This window comes from Ruditapes philippinarum, unplaced genomic scaffold (assembly GCF_026571515.1).
Source record: "Ruditapes philippinarum isolate M1 unplaced genomic scaffold, ASM2657151v2 ctg3094_1_1_1_1, whole genome shotgun sequence".
In the NCBI taxonomy this organism is placed as follows: domain Eukaryota; kingdom Metazoa; phylum Mollusca; class Bivalvia; order Venerida; family Veneridae; genus Ruditapes; species Ruditapes philippinarum.
In genome coordinates this window covers 520,185-538,541 of record NW_026858409.1, presented here as the reverse complement: position 1 = coordinate 538,541, position 18,357 = coordinate 520,185, and the positions used below count along the sequence as shown (strand labels likewise).

The 18,357-nt window shown below is 33.8% G+C and overlaps 1 protein-coding gene across 1 annotated transcript; it reads left to right on the top strand.

Moving 5' to 3' along the window:
- Positions 1-271: 271 nt before the first annotated feature.
- Positions 272-10,553, top strand: LOC132753100 (uncharacterized). The gene is made up of 6 exons (XM_060743521.1): positions 272-420; positions 6,458-6,498; positions 7,298-7,368; positions 7,961-8,224; positions 9,529-9,636; positions 10,028-10,553. The coding sequence occupies exons 2-6, from the start codon at positions 6,469-6,471 to the stop codon at positions 10,191-10,193; spliced, it is 639 nt and encodes a 212-aa protein (XP_060599504.1). The 5' UTR covers positions 272-420; positions 6,458-6,468; the 3' UTR covers positions 10,194-10,553.
- Positions 10,554-18,357: the final 7,804 nt, after the last annotated feature.

Below are 18,357 nucleotides of genomic sequence, written 5' to 3'. Positions count from 1 at the left end.
AGAATAACCACATACCCTTACTCCCACTTACTTTTTAAATCATACATATACTTTAATGATTACATTGATTCGTATTCTCGTATTTACTACGACATATTATACACGAAAACATGTATATCAAAATTATGTTAAAACACTCTTGAAAACAACATTTGTACTACAAGACGAAGCAAAATCTTTTCCACTCAGCTGTCCTAGGTTATCTTTTATTACTCGTTTTATTTTTGTAAAAATTGTGAGAAAAAAAAACAGGGTTTAAATTGAAAGTGTACGATACGTACCTTCGGGAAAGTATGATTCAAACTGATTTAAGACTGCTCATATATGATATGATGCATTTATTTAAGCGTCACACGCTGTAGTGTTTACATACAATTCAGACATTGTGTATACAGGGATTGGGACTTTAAATAAATTAAGGTATGTTGATTTTCATTTAAAGCGTTTGATGTATCATTTATGAATTTACAACACGGACGGGCTTACATACTTACATGTACATACATATTTATTCCGCTGGCAGTATTTACCCCTTTGAACAAGAAGATAAAAAAGTATGCCGTTAGTAACGCTTATAATGAAGCATTTTCCATTCTTTTTTCTTCTTAATTTAAACTTTTTTGAGAGATGTTTATTTTCAGTTTTATTATTCAACCCTCATATCAATGAAAAGTTCTGCCGAGGTTTTGTCGCACTGTTAAGAATGAAATGTTGCATCATTTGTTTGTATGGCAGGGGAATATCATGTTACATTTTCAAAAGGCAAATTTGTTATGATATTTGAAACCAGTCATTCTTGGTTGATCATGTGAAAACACCGTTGTTCCCAATGAATTGGATTTATAAGACGTCTTACACAGAGACGTCTATGTTAGCGGTCCTTTGGTATGCCCAACACAATAAATACACATACACAATCTACATCTGACTAGAGCATAACATAGTCCGTTGTCTGTCGATTGCTATCAAACAACAGATGACGTGACTGGTAAACATCCATGTTGACATCTAAAATGTACTGATGTTTGACCGCTGTCTTGCTAACCAAAATCTCTGTTATAAAGTACTGACGTCAGCAGATCTTCAACACTGTGCGACATGTTAGAGGGGGCAACGTTCCGAGGCTATGGTGGCTGTTTTGGAACATTTATGTGCGCTTTGTCGGACTTTCGTCTTGTCGTCCTGTCGCTAACGATGCACGCCAAACGACACGTTGTCGTTTGGCGTGTTGTTGTGATTTGTCGCGTTTGGGGTTAGCGACAGGACTACAAGATGACAGTGCGACAACGCGCCGTTTGGCGTGTTTCGCCAGCGACAAGATCCCGGGGGAGGAAGTGTTACACGAGGGATGGAGTTCTTATGATAACTTGTCAAGGAGTTCTTGTGATAACTGTCAAAGAGTTCGTCAGAAAACTATTGTATATACTGCGAAAACACTCGTCAAAAATGGTACTTTTCATTGTTAAAAGTGATTTAGGCAAGAAACACATTGGCAGTAACTAAAGTTATCATAAGAACTCCAGGACATATTTTGAGTTATCACAAGAACTCCGGGACATTTGAAAAATCGGGTATAAATTTGTTAGCCGGGGCTTTATGTTTGTTAGTTTGCATTATAAATAGGTAATCATGTATGGCAAGGATGAAGGCTTGAAATAAACAGGTCAATACTTGCGAATTGGCAAATAATTTGAAAATTTTACTCAAAACTACCAGATTTTAAGCAAGAGGCGATGACAAATGTACTATGAATTAGTTTTTGACACATAATGCAATATGTAAGGCAAGCTTAATCATTAAAGTTTAATTTAGCACCTAAAACTCACTTTTTAAAGAATGATGATATTTATTAAACCTTTATAAATGGTAAACTGATGTTGAGTTGTAGCATTGAAAGTTATTTTAACACATACATGAAAACCGTATATAACGCAGAGTAATATGTATTATGCTGCTTTATGATAAGATAGGGGGTTTACCTTTAGCAGTCATTTCATGCATGCACCATTCGCTGTTAAAACAACATGCCTCTTGGTTCATGCTAATTTTCATAAACATTCTGAAAATGTATTTAAAAGAATAATATAGTAAAGTAACCAAAAGGAAGCAATTTACACATTATAAATGGCACTTGCAGCCCACGTTAATGACCAAACAGAGGTCAAAATATGCAAAAAAAACTTTTACTGCGTTAGTAACGCAGTACAAATATACATGTAGATATAAATAATAAAAAATCAGTCATTAATCGCACATGACATTTGAAAAATGAATCTTGAATCTGTTTACTTTTCCTAAAAATCTTAGTACATTTTATTTCAAGTTTGATTTTATTGAAATATTTTGGCTAATCTGGAGGCATGTAGCTTTAAGGGAAAAAAATCAAACATGGTTCTTTCAAAGGTTCTCATGTTGTTTTTGTTTTGTTTTTGGTGTGTGTGTGTGTGTGTGTGTGCGTGTGTGCGTGCGTGCGTGTTGTTCTTTTTTTTTTTAAATTGATCAAGTCTTTTCTATAAATACAGGATTTATTTTCATTACGTGATATAGAAAATAAATATTTCACGAGTGGCAGTAGTCACGAGTGAAATATAATAATTTTCATACCACAAGATGAAAAATGAACCTGTATCAAAAGAAAAAACTTGAATTTTCTGTTTATTATATGTTTTTTCTCCTTTTTTAAAGAATTCCTTTTTAATTTTAGTTTTGTGTATTTACTGAATTTGAAAGAAATTATTCTGGCAAGACACCAGTGAAAATACGATAAAAAAAATAGAAAATGAAAATACGTATTTTATTTCATCAATATTTCTCAATATTTCATTTCTAAGTAAAAAAATAATTAGCTTTAAACAGTTTAATTTTCTTGGAATTATACTGTCTATAAACGTTAAAAACAGTTATAAAGCAGGATACTTTAAGTCGAGTCATTTTCCCTGCCGGCGACTCTTTATTTCGATTGGTTAGCAAAGATTTGTAACAAAATGACGTATTTAGCAAATGATGATCAATGTACCACCGACTTCCCGGTACTTTCTACTTAAATTGATTGTTACGCTTGGAAAAGTATTTAAAATGTGTTACTGATTTATTTTTGCTTAAAACACATATTAAGGAGTAAACATAATACGAAGATAGATCTAATTTGATAGTTTATCTATTAAATGATGTTCACCAAAGCATGAAAATTTTTGTACTCAAGTGCATGTCATATTATATCATATTATATTAATATATATTATATTATATTATATCATATCATATCATATCATATCATATCATATCATATATCATATCGTATCATATTATATTAAGGTAGTCTTACTGTAATGCTTTCCAGTCAAAAACAAAAACTTATATCAGCCAATATCGTAGCAAATTGGCTATTTCGGAAGACTTTTTTAGCTCACCAGAACCGAAGGGGGATCAAAGGGGGATACTCCGGTGTCCGTCGTCATGCGTCAACAATCGTCTTCTTCTCTGAAACTACTGGACAGATTTACCTCAAATTTGGTCTGTAGCATCCTTGTGACAGGCACGCTCAAATGTGCTCATGCCATTTCAATTAGCCCCTTTTAGGGTCAACAGAGCTAAAAATAGAAAAACCTTTAAACATTTACAACTAAATTAAATAATGTATGATCACCAAAATTGTCTGTAGCATTCTTAGGTAGTCTTGTATTAAATTTTATTTGCCCCTTTAAGGGGTCTCCAGAGCTAAAAATGGAAAAAAGCTTTAGAAATTCTTCTTCTACAGAACTAATAGATGGATGATCACCAATCTTTGTCTGTAGCATTCTTAGGGAGTCTGTTATCAAGTTTGCTCATATCAATTTGATTGGCCCCTTTTAGAGGCCACTAAAGCTAAAAATACCTTTAAACGCCTCCTTCTACAGAACTGATAAATGGATGATCACCTAATTTTGTCTGTACCATTTTTAGGTAGTCTTTTATTATGTTTGCTCATATTAATTTGATTGGCCTTTTTAGGGGCCACTAAAGCTATTAAAAGAAATACCTTTAAACGTCTGCTTCTACAGAACTGATTAATGGATGATCACCTAATTTTGTCTTTACCATTTTTAGGTAGTCTTTTATTATGTTTGCTCATATTAATTTGATTGACCCCTTTTACTGGCTGATACAGTTCAAAATAGAAAAACCTTTGAACATCATCTCCTACTGAAATAATTGATGGATGATCAACCAAACTTTGTCTGTAGCATTATTAGGTAGTCTTTTATCAAGTTTGCTCACATTAATTTGATTGCCCTTTTTAAGGGACTGCTAAAGCTCAAAATAGAAAAACCTTTTAACATCATCTACTACTAAAATATTGACGGATGATCAACCAAACTTTGTCTGTAGCATTCTTAGGTCGTCTGTTATCATGTTTGCTCATATTGATTTAAATTGTCCCCTTTAAGGGGCTGCTAAAGCATAAAAAGTAGAAATCCCTTTAAACGTCTGCATCTACAGAAGTAATCGATGGATGATCACCAAATTTTGTCTGTAGCATTCTTAGGTAATCTTTTATCAAGTTTGTTAATATTAATTTGATTGGCCTCTTTTATGGGCTGCTAAAGCTAAAAATATATAAACCTTTGAATATCATCTCGTACTAAAATGATTTATGGGTAATCACCAAACTTTGTCTGTAGCATTCTTAGGTAATGTGTTATCAAGTTTGCTCATATTAACTTGACTGGCCTGTTTTAAGGGCCACTTAAAAGCTAAAACTAGAATAACATTGATCAACCAAACTTTGTCTGTAGCATTCGTAGGTAGTCTTTCATCAAGTTTGCTCATATTAATTTGATTGGCCTCTTTTGATGGGCCGCTAAAGCTAAAAATAGAAAAACCTTGAACACCCATCTCCAACTGAAAAAAAAAAACAAAAAAAAAAAAAAAAAAAAAAAATAATGGATGGATTTTGATCACCAAACTTTGCCATGTCTCTTTAACTTAAACGGTGGGTTGAGGGGCATATGTCAGTCATTTTGCAATGTTGTGGGGGGGGACAAGTGTCCACCCCTTTTCAAAGATATAAGGGGGCAATTGTCAGCCACTGCAAAAAGGGGGACAAATGTTGGGGGGGGGGGGGCCACTGTCGGGGTTGGGGTTTTGGCAAATATCCGCATAACCCTAAAACACGTCGGGTATATACAACCGAGCTACCTCTTTCGGAGGTATATGTCGCTTTTTGCCGCCGAATTTAAGTGTTACGTTCTCTTAACACGTATTCCTTGTTAGATTTGTAGTTGTGGCGGCGTTTCCCATTTAGCGAGTTTATCAAATTGACTGTTTCATTATGAAAAATAAGTTATTGCTTCTTATTTTCATTTAAATAGTAATCCATATTAAAACCGAAAATATTTTAAGTAAATGTTTCGTTAAGAATGCTTTTTAAGATCAACTGGCGCTTTAAAACGGAAATACATGGACTAGCTATGCATAATACAAAAGATAAATTAATAAATATAATCCAATAAATATATCCAGAATTGAAATTATAACACTTTTTATGTCATATTGTCAGTCTGATATTAGAGCCAAAGAATAAATTAAGACTCATTTTGCATACTGAAAATAATTGTTTTGAAGGAAAATAATAATAATAAAAAAACAAAAACAAATTAAAACAGAGTGAGTAAAATCATTAAATGAGCCGTGTCACGACAAAACCAACATAATGGGTTTGCGATCCATGCTGTTCGCTTACAAACACTATTACATGTAGAGAAACTGATAGCGAACAGCATGGATCCTGATCAGACTGCGTGGATGCGAAGGCTGGTCTGGATCCATGCTGGTCGCAAATCCGACAGCGAAAGCTGCATTTTGTGCCCGAAAGGGCGGATGGACCCTCATTAAGCTTTAACTACAACAAAATACACATACAGTAACAATATCAATCACAAAACATACAGGATTTTAAGGCATATTAAGAAAAAGATGAATTACATTAATTTTTTTGCTCAACCAGAATTCTTTTCCAATGCATTACATTTCGTACCTGTAGGTTTATGCGCGGATCTGTGAGTTTATGCGCGGAGCTGGAGATTCAAAATTGACCTCTCCTTGAGTCTAGCCGTAGCACCCTCTGAAATTCCAATTTAAACTTAAACTTTTAAGATGAAATCACAAAGGAACAAGTAAAAAACAATAAACAAGATTTCGACTCATGACCACCCATATGTAATGAAAACCAGTAGAATGTTAAACCCCGTTTGGAATATGCATAAACACCTTGTCGAAATTTTGCAAACACTTGCGTATCAATGCCGAAGGTTTAAGCAAAATTTGTTTATACATTTTACAGGTTTTTAAACAAATAAACAGTTTTGTCTATTGCAAGGGCATATTTTTAAGACCATTTGTTTTTATATGTATTAAAGCACAAAGTCCTACATTTTACAGTATCAGTTTTATAACAATGTTTTATTTTATGTTTTAGCCGATTAGAGAATGACAGATTGCAGTTGCCAGAGAATTCTTGTAAGTAACTAATAGGTTTTTAGAGAACCAACACTGAATGGCTAGCTCGTAGATTTTATGCGATCATGACTGTTTATCATTTTTTCATAATTTCGCCGCCATTTTCAGTTGTTATAATCAAAATTTGTTTTAACATGCTTTGCAATATCGGACAGCAGCCAGGTCCATTCTACAATGATTAAACTTTATAAAATTGTCATGCTATCGTATACAAATCGGGTTAAAATATTTTTTTATCTTAATTACCTGTCTGAGTGTCGGCCAACTCGAGACTTGCCTGTTTGCTCAAAACCGCTCTGTTTGCTCGAAACCCGCCTGTCTGTCCGAAATCCGCCTATTTACCCGAAACCCGGTTGTTTGCCCGAAACCCGCCTATTTACCCGAAACCCAATTGTTTGCCCGAAACCCGCCTATTTACCCGAAACCCGGTTGTTTGCCCGAAACCCGCCTATTTACCCGAAACCCGGTTGTTCGCCCGAAACCCGCCTATTTACCCGAAACCCGGTTGTTTGCCCGAAACCCGACTATTTACCCGAAACCCAGCAAACTATCTGAAACCCGTTTATTTGCCCGAAATCCGCCTATTTACCCGAGACCCGGTTGTTTGCCCGAAACCCGCCAGTAAACCTGCTCAATATACTCCTGTCCATCTGCTTGATGGTCTGCCTTCTTATATAAATTTAAACTTGTCACATGTCCTTACATTATAACAACTAAATGAATCTTAAAATTAGGAATTTACTTTACAAGAAAATTTTAACAGGTGTTTCTTTAGTTGGTGTCTTTGTTTTATTTTCAGACAGGTGTGGTCGCAGTGTTGTCAGTAGTGACCGTGGCTCTACTCGCTATACTGATTTGGAGAGAAACAAGGTAAAATAGTTTGCTCAATTGATTATAATGGATATGTGGTCCAGTGGTAACGTGCCGGTTCAGTTATTTATGGGCCGCTTGTACGCACCGGTTTAGATACCAATGGGTCGCTGGCAAGATCTACCTCACCACAACTAACAACGCTAATGCCAGTCGGATGGTAACTATATAACCGGGGTCAAACGTATCGCTGCTCCACATCGGACAGGTCAGAAACTATTTTGAAGTTATCACAGCTTTTACATCCCATACAATATATGTGAATAATCAAAAGGTTAAATATGCACCATTACAGCGTAAGTCACCAAGCAGAAATATGTAATAAATACTGCAATATCAGTAAATAATCGCACAAAACATTTAAGTTAATACTTGAATCTTGAATCTTTATACTTTTCTTCAAACGCAAAGGTTGTATTTTTGTTAAGTATTTTGGCTGATACAGGGGCATGCAGCTTTAATACTTGATAATCAATTTAATTTAAAGCGTGAACGTTTCCGTCCAGCGTTAAATAAATGAAAATTTGGCAGTAGATATATATTACAAAAGCATAAACAAGAAGCCATGATTAAAGTGATCATGTTCTTTCAGGGATGTTGACGAGATAGAAAAGATGAAACTTACGGCAGAAAATCTCATCAAATCATATCCAAGTACCTTCAGATCAGAGAAAGAACAAACGACATTTCTTCAAAAATACATGGAAGGAATAACAAATAGGACTATTGTTAGAAACATAACAGAATCTGTTCGAGGACCATGTGCATTTTCCTGTTTCGACAATTCCACAACTGTCCCAGGACGTCGTCGTAGACAAGCGAATCCGAGGGGCGTTTACCACGGATGCTGCGTGTCGTAAGTAAGATTAGCCTCCGCCCTACTTTTTCCTATGATAAGGTCGAACTTCAAAAAACTTCAACAGTCTTTTCCTAAATAGAATTTATTAAATCATGCATTTAAACGTGGCATCTATCTGGCAATCAGAACGTGTTCGGTTATTATCTATAATCCTTATCCGAAGACTGACGGAAAGGGCCGAAAAGTTGCGATTGGTCTATCAAGATAAGATCTACCCTTGCCGGAGTTACATGCTCCTACATTTTTTCTTATCATCGTCTAACTAGACGCAACGTTCAAAAAATCTCATTTGAGGACAGTTTATGCGAATATGACTGGCATAATTTTTGAAATGCGTACCTTCGTTTAAGACGAAAATTATGTACAGCATAACATAGCTCCTTTCGAGCAGCGGCCTTAGCATTGGCGAAAAAGCAGAGTGAAAGCTATTTCTATTTCTATTTTTCTGTAAGCGTTCAGCTATTACATATGGTTTATGTTATTTAGATATTTTGCAGTTTTGATAAACTTATTTGTTTGATCTCCCTAAGGTTATGTCTCAAATTAGTATTTGTTTACTAGAATATGGTGAAATGCATAGCATGGTTAGTCAACGTAACAGTAAACCGCAAATAAGAAAAAGAAAAAAACAATTTAAACAGCTGAAAATAAAACCACGGCAAATAAAAAAGCTACAGAAAGAACTATTAAAACAGCTGAAAAAGAAACCGCAAATAAGAAAAAAGAAGATTTAAGCAGCTGAAAAAGGGCGGTGTTGGAGCGACTGTGGCTACATAAGACATTTTTATTTTCTTTTAACGTTTTACGTTTCTTTGACCTACTTTTGTAGGCACGGGTCATGATGTTAAACAAGATTGACGCAACGTTTTATCAAACTTCTTTTTTGTAATTAACACTTTTGAACACATTTTAGGCTAAACAGACTGACAGAACATTTCAAAATAGTGTAGTTTCCCTTTTACTGATAGGCTAACATACGCATTCCCAGGGGCCATTTTGAGGTCAAAGCAAAACCACCACAATGCGTCGACAGATGGAATATGGAAATCTGCTCATCACCGCCCTCCTCCAGCGCAATGCCTCAAAATGCTTCGGGAATGGGGGTCGGGGCTATAATTGACTGGTGCATAACTTCAAGTATTTTGTACGGTTAAACATCAACACCAATTATTAGTTCATTTAATTAAATAATTTTTTAATCTAAATTTTGTTTAAAAGCACTGCAATTCTATATCATTTGCTATACATATATATATTCATTTCATAATATAGAAAAATATTCATCAATTATCTATTAACAGTACAGTGAAGTTCGCCTTTCCGAAAAAGAAAACAAATGTATTCGGTGTAGAACGTGTTTTACTACAACTACAAGGAGCAATGCAATATTTTGCAGAGCATAGATGCCAGTAAGTACTGAGTGGACAAAAAATGCTTTTTTCGACTGATTTTATTTGATACTTATAGGGCACTTACAGTAATTTTTTATGAATCTTTGCCTTTAAATAAAAGCTATATCAGTCACTTTAATATCTATGACTTTCAATGGAAATAGTTCTATGAATTAAGATTTTATTTATATGCGACTTTTTACGCTGGAAACGATATATTGTGAAACTTACTTTGTAAACATTGCATGATAACTAAAGAAAAAGAATAAATTCGTACATTTTTTTCTGAATTCATAATTCTGTTCTTTTCAACTATTTTAGTAAAATAATGTGGCTAAATATATTTCTTCTAAAAAAAAACAACTTATTTTTAACTCTCAAACAAACAGGCTGTTTTGTTATGTTTCAGAAAAGTGAGTGGATGCACTGGCTGTACATGTTACAGGGAGAACAATTTACACACAGCCGTTGTTTTAAAGACACATATTGGCAGTGTTGATGACGCCGAATATATAGACGACACTGAGACGGATTTCTTCTTCTTTGACGGTTGCTGCAAGTGTATTAACAACTAGCATATTGTATTACCGGTTACTAAACGTAGCATAGATATGGATAGATTGCTGTAATTGTGTTAAAGATCCTGAAACTCAATTATTCTGTGTTTTCATATCATAAATATAATGCTCAAATGAAGATTTATCAATATTGTAAGTCCCAAAAAGCATTATTTATAAGGATATTACCGAATTTACATTTCATGTAACAAAGGGAGGTAACTAGAAATATATTTTGTCAACATTTTTCAATAAGAAATGAATGCATAATTATATTTTAATAAATACATATAATGTAGACAAATATTTGCAGTATATATTTTACATATTCTTCAATGTTTGAAAATTGTTTTAGAAGCATAATTATATACGTATATAAATTTTAACAACCATAATTACAACATACAGGATCATAATTGACTAAGATAAAGCTGCAAGTTTAAAATACTTACAGTTGTGTAATTGAATAAATGTCTAAACGAGTTGTAAGTGCAACCAAACACTAGCGTACAGTTTTTATATAATAAATTTATATTAATAGTGAGCTGCATTTTTGAAGTAAACCTCTACCAAGAGTTTTCAGATCATGGCCACATGATCTCAATTGGCTTAGCATCGGGGTCACTTGATTTTCAAAAGTTTCGTAAAGGTTTAAAAAAGAAACAAAGACATTCTATTTGTCTTCGTCTAACCGAAAGGTCTCCATCTGAGGTGTTTCGTGTTTAGCATTGTCTAATGGATCTCTATAACAACGGACAAAGTATCAAAATTGGTCTCACTCCGGGGTCAATGATTTTGACACCGTTCTTAACGACATTTCCTAGTAAGAGAATTTAAATAAGAACATTTTCTTAAACTTTCCATGATTAAAGAGAATCATTATTGGAACAACTTTTCTAAAAATAAAAACCTTGTAGTTCATAGAATAATCTTGAAAGAGACAAAACTATCTGGGAAAGTAAATCATTGACTTTGTAAAATCTATTCATATTCCATAATACTTCAAAATAGTTTCGACGAAACCTCTTCATTGAACGTTTCAGTTCATGTCGTGATAAATAAAATGCCTCTAGATAAAATGAGCCGCGTCATGACAAAACAAACATAGTGCTTTTGCGACCAGCATGGATCCAGACCAGCCTGCGCTTCCTAACCCTATTACAAGTAGAGAAACTGATAGCAAACAGCATGGATCCTGATCAGTCTGCGCGGATTACTAGTATCAGACTGGTCTGGATCCATGCTGGTCGCAAACGCATTATGTTGGTTTTGTCATGGCGAGGCTCAAATTTATTTCAGCATAATGTTCATACTTGTACATTGTCATATAACATATGGTATGAGACATAACAAGGCACAAACATAATTCATGCACACCAACACAAGGGGTTACGCGACACTTTCAATTGCGTCCTCTAAATATTGGTTGAATATGCAGCCTTTTTAAGTCGCGTGTTATAACCATAGGCAGTACCTCGATGAGGACTAGTATTATCGACCATGCAGACGGGCGCCGAGCCAAGTTTGACTTTAAAAAATCATGACATAAGATGATAACTTAAAGCGTAGTTTTACAGGTGACAAATTAAACATCTTGGAATGGACATAATGTCACTTTAAATACTGAACAGATTTGGATTTTATACCAGTACCATTACATGTGACCTGGATTTAACATATCCTAAATTGATAGATGACTGTGCCAAAAATAGAAGTTGGACACGTTCATTTAAGAAATTGAACAGGTTAAAGGCTAATTTAAAAACCACTTTGATCATGAACATTCAAATATTACCGTGTGTATGAAAATACAATATACTTTTCAATAAATTTCTCAAAATATAATATATGCTTATACATACAAAGTAGGTCTACTTACTTTTGTATTTTTAAAGCTGCGGACAAACAGAATGTTTTATTTTTCTTGAAAGTTTTGCATTGTTACTCAAATAAAAAATGAGTAAGTGGGTTAATAAAATCTATTATTCAAGCAGAAAACAAAATGATAATGTATTTTAGGAATGATAAAGTCAGTTCATCTGTATTGTTTCACTTTTAGTTATTGGCGAGTTCAGCTGGTCGCTTCATTTTTTATGAGAAAACTCAGGTGCTGCTTAACATTGTCCACAATTCCCTGAGATCACATCTCACTTTGTTGATCATTAATGGGAATATATTTTATCTAGGTTTATTGGTGAAAGGTTAAGACATAAACGCAGCCCGGTATACTTGAAGTATACAATATACATAATAGAAAAAAACGGAATCCCTAAAGAACGCTCAAAAATCTTGCATGCTCGTTTTTTAGCCTGTTCATTATGGTGGCTGATTTGGTACACTTTGCCCGTTGCGTTGTCGATAGCGATAACACAACCTATATCGATATCGCCTTGGCGTCCTGTCGCTAGCAAACGGCGCGTTGCCGCATTGTAGTCTTGTCGACCTGTCGCTACCGAAGCAAGCCAAACGGCGCGTTGTCGTGATGTCGTCCTGTCGCTTGGCTTATATATATACAAATAGCCTAATCTTCGATTTGAGCTGAGCGACAATGTGACATCGCTACAACATGCCGCACGACAACGCGCCGTTGGACGTGCATCGTTAGCGACAGGAAAACAAGACGAAAGTCAGACAACGCGCCGTATGGCGCTATGTCGTGCTGTCGCTAGTGACAACACGACGCACAAAAGTGTACCAAATCAGCCACCATAGTTCATGGACGGTACTGGAAAATGCAAGTTACCGTCTACGCCCCCTAGCAACGGTGTAAACAGACACGAAATTGATGAAATTTTAATTTAGAAACATTTGCAGGTGTGTTCATACAGAGGTTCATATAACCTTCAATGTGATACTTTCCCGCCATTCCATGAAATGCGGCGTATGGTCCCCAAGCAATAGAAAGCGTATGCCCTTTTCCGAAAAAGCAATGCGCGGAACCAAACAAAATAGAATTTTCAAAGGGGATCAGAGGTTATGAAGCCTGCATATCACAATAAGACGTCAAAAAGCAGGCACCATATCCTAAGGATGATTTTAAAGTATTCAAGTAAAAATACTAAACAACCCAAGTTGTAAAGGGTCAAATAGCAGTAGCTTAAAATACAATAAGCATGTACATGTACACACAACAATAATGACGCGCTCGATCTTCAAGGATCGAAAGTATAAAATCTTTGATTATATGTACGGGGCGACGTTTACTTTTCTATGGCCTCCACACTGCACAAATAACACTGAACTCTTACATTTAATGTTAGATAATAGTAGTTCGTTATCATGAGCTTATCTTCTGTTTACTGCTGTTTGAGCTTCAATGTATTTTTATGTTTTTCACCTCATTGTGTCTTTGAATAATTTGTACATTGAATGAGTGAAATACATGGTGTTTTGACTGACTTTGAATAACATGTATCTGAAAATTTAATTTGTTCCAGAAATAAAATTCACAATTTCAGATTTTAAGATTTGCTCCGCATAATGATATAGTAATATACCCAACGTATATATTATGGTTATAAACCTTTTTGTTACAATGGCGCAAATGTTTGAAAATTTACAATATCATTTAAAGCTACACGCCTCCAGATGAGCAAACAATTTTTCGATGAATTCAAACCTGAGAAAACTGTACTAAGATTTAAGGAAAGGTAGGTAGATTCAAAATTCTAGTAAAAATTTACATGTTATATGCGATTTATGACCGAATTTTTCAGTATGTATAATTATATTTCTACTGAGTTACTAACGCATGCAGTAAGGGCTATTTTTGGGATATTTTTTACCTCTTAATTACGTAATTTTTCATAGGGTTTTAAGTGCCATTTTATAAATTTTTAAAATTTCATTCTTTGATAACTTTTCAATATTAAAACGTAAGATACCCTTTTTTTAAAAAATTTATGAAAAACAGCAGAATCTGGGGAAAGTAAACGCTTTAATATACGTTTTAAAAAGTGTGAAAAATACATAGAGTAAATTTAGCTTTACAAAGTTTTCCCCTTTTTAAAACATTATTTTTAATAAGAGAGTTTTAAGTTTTTTGTTTGGGAATTTAAATTTTATCATCTAGTACTTAAAAAGTTTTTTTCTAAATAATATTCCCTTACTTTAAAGTTTTTTTCCAAAATTTAATTAATTTCAATTTCAGTGGATTTGGGGTTGTTGTCAGAACCCTTTTCTCAGCCCTAAAAAATTCCTTTTTTATGGAGCAAAGATTTTCTTGCTGTTGAAATTTTTTTGAATTCATAATGCATTGGAATAAAGTCTAAGCGGCATTTTTTTTCCCCCCTTCCAAGAAAATAATTAAGAAAAAATAATATCGAAAAAAAATGGAATTTTTTCTTAAATCAGGTCGGCTGAATTATTTGTAATGTTTGTTGAACGAAAAAAATATCCTCGGTAATTTTTATTCGATAAAATATGTTTGCGTTGGATGGCTAAAAGCCCCTGATTTTTCCTCCATGAAACCCAAAAATTTTTTGAGCCCAAAAAAATAAAGTTTTGTATAAATTTTTAAAATAATTTTATTTCGGGGTTTTTTCATTTTCAATAGGAAAAGCGGTGTGTTAGAATTAGAAATAACCACTTTTCTGCATTTTATGACCTTTCACGCGATATACTGAGGACTTTGAATTGTTACTTAAGTCGTTACTACCGCTCACTTTTGCACGGCCTTGTAGGCTTTCGTTATGAATAAAATCACAATTAAACAATAATGTCGTAGAAATTTTATACATATTTATTACGAAGATAAAAAAACCCATCAAATTATGTCTGTATTTTGAAAACAGAAAATACAAGATAAATCAATTAAAAAAACAGCAACAAAAAAACCCCAAACAAATAGAGATGTTTTAAGACAACACGGAATTGCTGCATGTTTAGTACATCTTATCATCTAAATAGTTGTGTCAATGTGAGATATGCCATATTTACATGTAAAACAGAAGTCGTTAATGCCATGAAACATAGTATTTTTCTCATATGACAATGCATTAAAACAATCAGTTATGCAGTATTTTGATACAAAAAATATGATAAACAAGATCAACAAGGAAAGGCGGCATTCAATGAAAGCAACCCTCACACGACCCAACAACACAAGAATCGGCTATTCAACATCCGCGAAGTAATAGTTAACAATGATTTAAGGATCAGGATCAAGATAGGATCAAATTAAAAAACACAAATATTCTCCCTTGTTTATCGTCATAAATGAAATATTAATATTAACTTTATAAAATGACCACAGTTTTTGACCTGTATCTTTTTGTACTTTCACACTTTTTTGCCTGAAATCTGGACTAAGCATACTTGGATTATGATTTTAAAAAATGTACGACTCAAATTTTTTTCATCTTGGTAATATAATAATTTCTAACGATTCTGCAGTATCGCGGTCAGTATTTTCTAATGAGCAGCCGATCGTTTAGGGGTAGTTTAATCAATGTTACAAATACCTGTAATACTTTGATGTCTTTTAGAGCTACAACAATACCTCTAGATATATAAAACCCATTGAGATAAATGAAATTAGTTTGGAAAATATCGTCGCTGTACTTACCTTCGTCCCTCGTTTAAAGTCGCGAAATGGGATGAAAGTCCTCATGATATCGAGCAATATCCTGGATACGGTATTCCGCAGTGATGCCTTAATATGAAAAAAAAAATGATTGGAAGAAAATCAAGATATGGTAAAGACTGTGATGGTAAAAACAATGCACGAACAATTTTACAAAATTACACATTATCCTACGAACATCGTGCAAACCGACAGAAATAGAAATATAAACAATAAAAACCCATTTAATCCCGGGTAAATTTCTGTGTTCTCTGAACTCGTAAATCTGGTCAGAAGTTTATTAAAAACATAGCTAACATGGACATGATCTTTTTTTAAACTTTATTTATTTATTTATTTTGCAGAGCATTAAAAAACCTTTGTATAACATTAAAGGTAGAATTTCATTGTTCATCATAATCATTGTTTTGAGAAATGATAATTCATTTACCAAAAGCAAAAAAAAAACAACAAAAAACAAAACAACAACAATAAGGAAAAACATCATTATTTGTTATCGATTGATCCAATAAACCCCAAAAGAAGCGGTTTGTAAATATTTTTTTACAAATAAATATTAAAAGGTATTTCCTATCCTGGTTAGCTACATTTATAATTCCCGCGCTAAGTCGCAGTTGTGCTTGGGATAATCACGTGGTACTGTAACGGCAGCCATTTTATGGTGCGAAAATGTCTGGTCCTCCTCGGACATTTTCTTCTGCCGAAAATATTATGTGAAATTTATACTAGCAATTCAAAGTTTGTTTGCTACACAAAGATTATCGATTTACTATTTCCAATCTTTTTCTCTGGCCGAATAATTTTGTGTTTTTTTATTGGCTGAAACCATCACGTGATCAATATACATGAAGGTGTGAACTAATTTCATAGTCATTAGAATTATGCCTTTAATCGGACATATAACAATTTTATTTACAAATAATTTGATAAAACAATCCCAGAATCATTTAAAATAATAAAAATCATTGCAAAACTATAAATGCATATAAATGGTAAATTTGTGTATGACAACTCACCTCCTAAACGAAACATAATATGAAGTTGCATGACCATGATTTGCAAACCAAATTTAAGAGATAAACCTATTGTAAAATTAATACTATGACCACAGCAGATTTCGTACAGAAAAACAAGTTCATCGTTGATTGGGTGGAACTAGAATACTGGAAACAAAGCATTTATAAGCTTCGGACCCAAAGCTTTTTCAACAATTCATGTTTGCATTGTGTACATTATTACTGGTATTATCTGTATATTTACTGCGAATTTGTAAGTTGAACAAATGTTAACATGTATATTTATATATTTTTGTACTTATGTTTTTATTGCACAACAGGCTGTATACCTGAACCACTTGTGCACCATTTTGAACATTGTTAAGGCATGTCAGCACGCTCAGTATTCAGATCGCGCGAGGAGTCGTTCAGACTGGTTTCCCCAAGTGGGTCGCGCGCCAGTCCACTTTTGCACATAACGCAAAATATTAAGCTGATTTTTTGTTGGGGTTCTTTGAGTTGAGTTGAGTTGAGTTATTGTAGTTTAAGTGTTTAATTTGCTTTTAGATGCTTGCTAGTATATAATTATGATACATAATATTATTTTAATTGATTTTATTATCATGCTTTCACATGGACTTAATCTCTGTACACGCATAGAGTTCTAAATGAAAGACATTTTCAACAAAAAGGTGTTTAAATAGATTTCTGTTAAAACAGAGTAATTTTATAACAATATCACCAAGCACTATTATATGACCTAGTGAACCGTGTATGGAAATTGTGCTGCTTCTTTAACTTCGGAACACCTCGCCGATTATTCCTTATCTGAGAGACTGACGGAAATAGCCGATATGTTGCTATTGTTCGACTAATCAGAAGTTCTTACTTTCCCGCCAATCGAACAATTAAATAAATCTTCAACAGCTGTAAAAAGACCTCTCGCATGCTTCTTTTTAAAGAAGCAAACTTGTATAACTTCGTCTGATTCCGCAGTATGACGGAATCGCCCGAATTGTCACGATTGCAGCGGAAACCTAGACTGGTTTCCCGTTCAATCATGCACTCATAAATGTAAGCAGGAAACCACCTAACCGGAACAACTTTTTCAAAACAAATGGCTTGCGGCTGTGGCCGCAAGTCAATACAGTAAATGATCAAATGTGAACGTGACTTTCAGTTCATCTATTGTGTTTAATTTAATTAAGTTGAAAGTGTTATTACATGCTTATTTATCTAGTTGAATTGTTTAATCATGACTATTTATGTAGTTTAATTTGATGTTTTATGAATAACCGCCATGTGGATTAAAACGTTCCGAAATTACTGTATTATAATAATTATCACTTCATTTTTTTATATTTGTTCATAAGCAATTGAACTCACATTTATTCCTATAAATGTCATATCAGTGCCACTGTTACATTTTTAACCAATGTCATTCCGCCTTCTTAAATAAAGTATTTTTTATCATATAATTTCATTGGTCAAGTGTCAAAATCGATTTGTGAACAGTTACGCCGGTTAAGATTTGCTACAACTGCTTATTGCTTTGATTCGTAAACACGTACATCATGTGATAGTATTGGTAACAGATAACCTC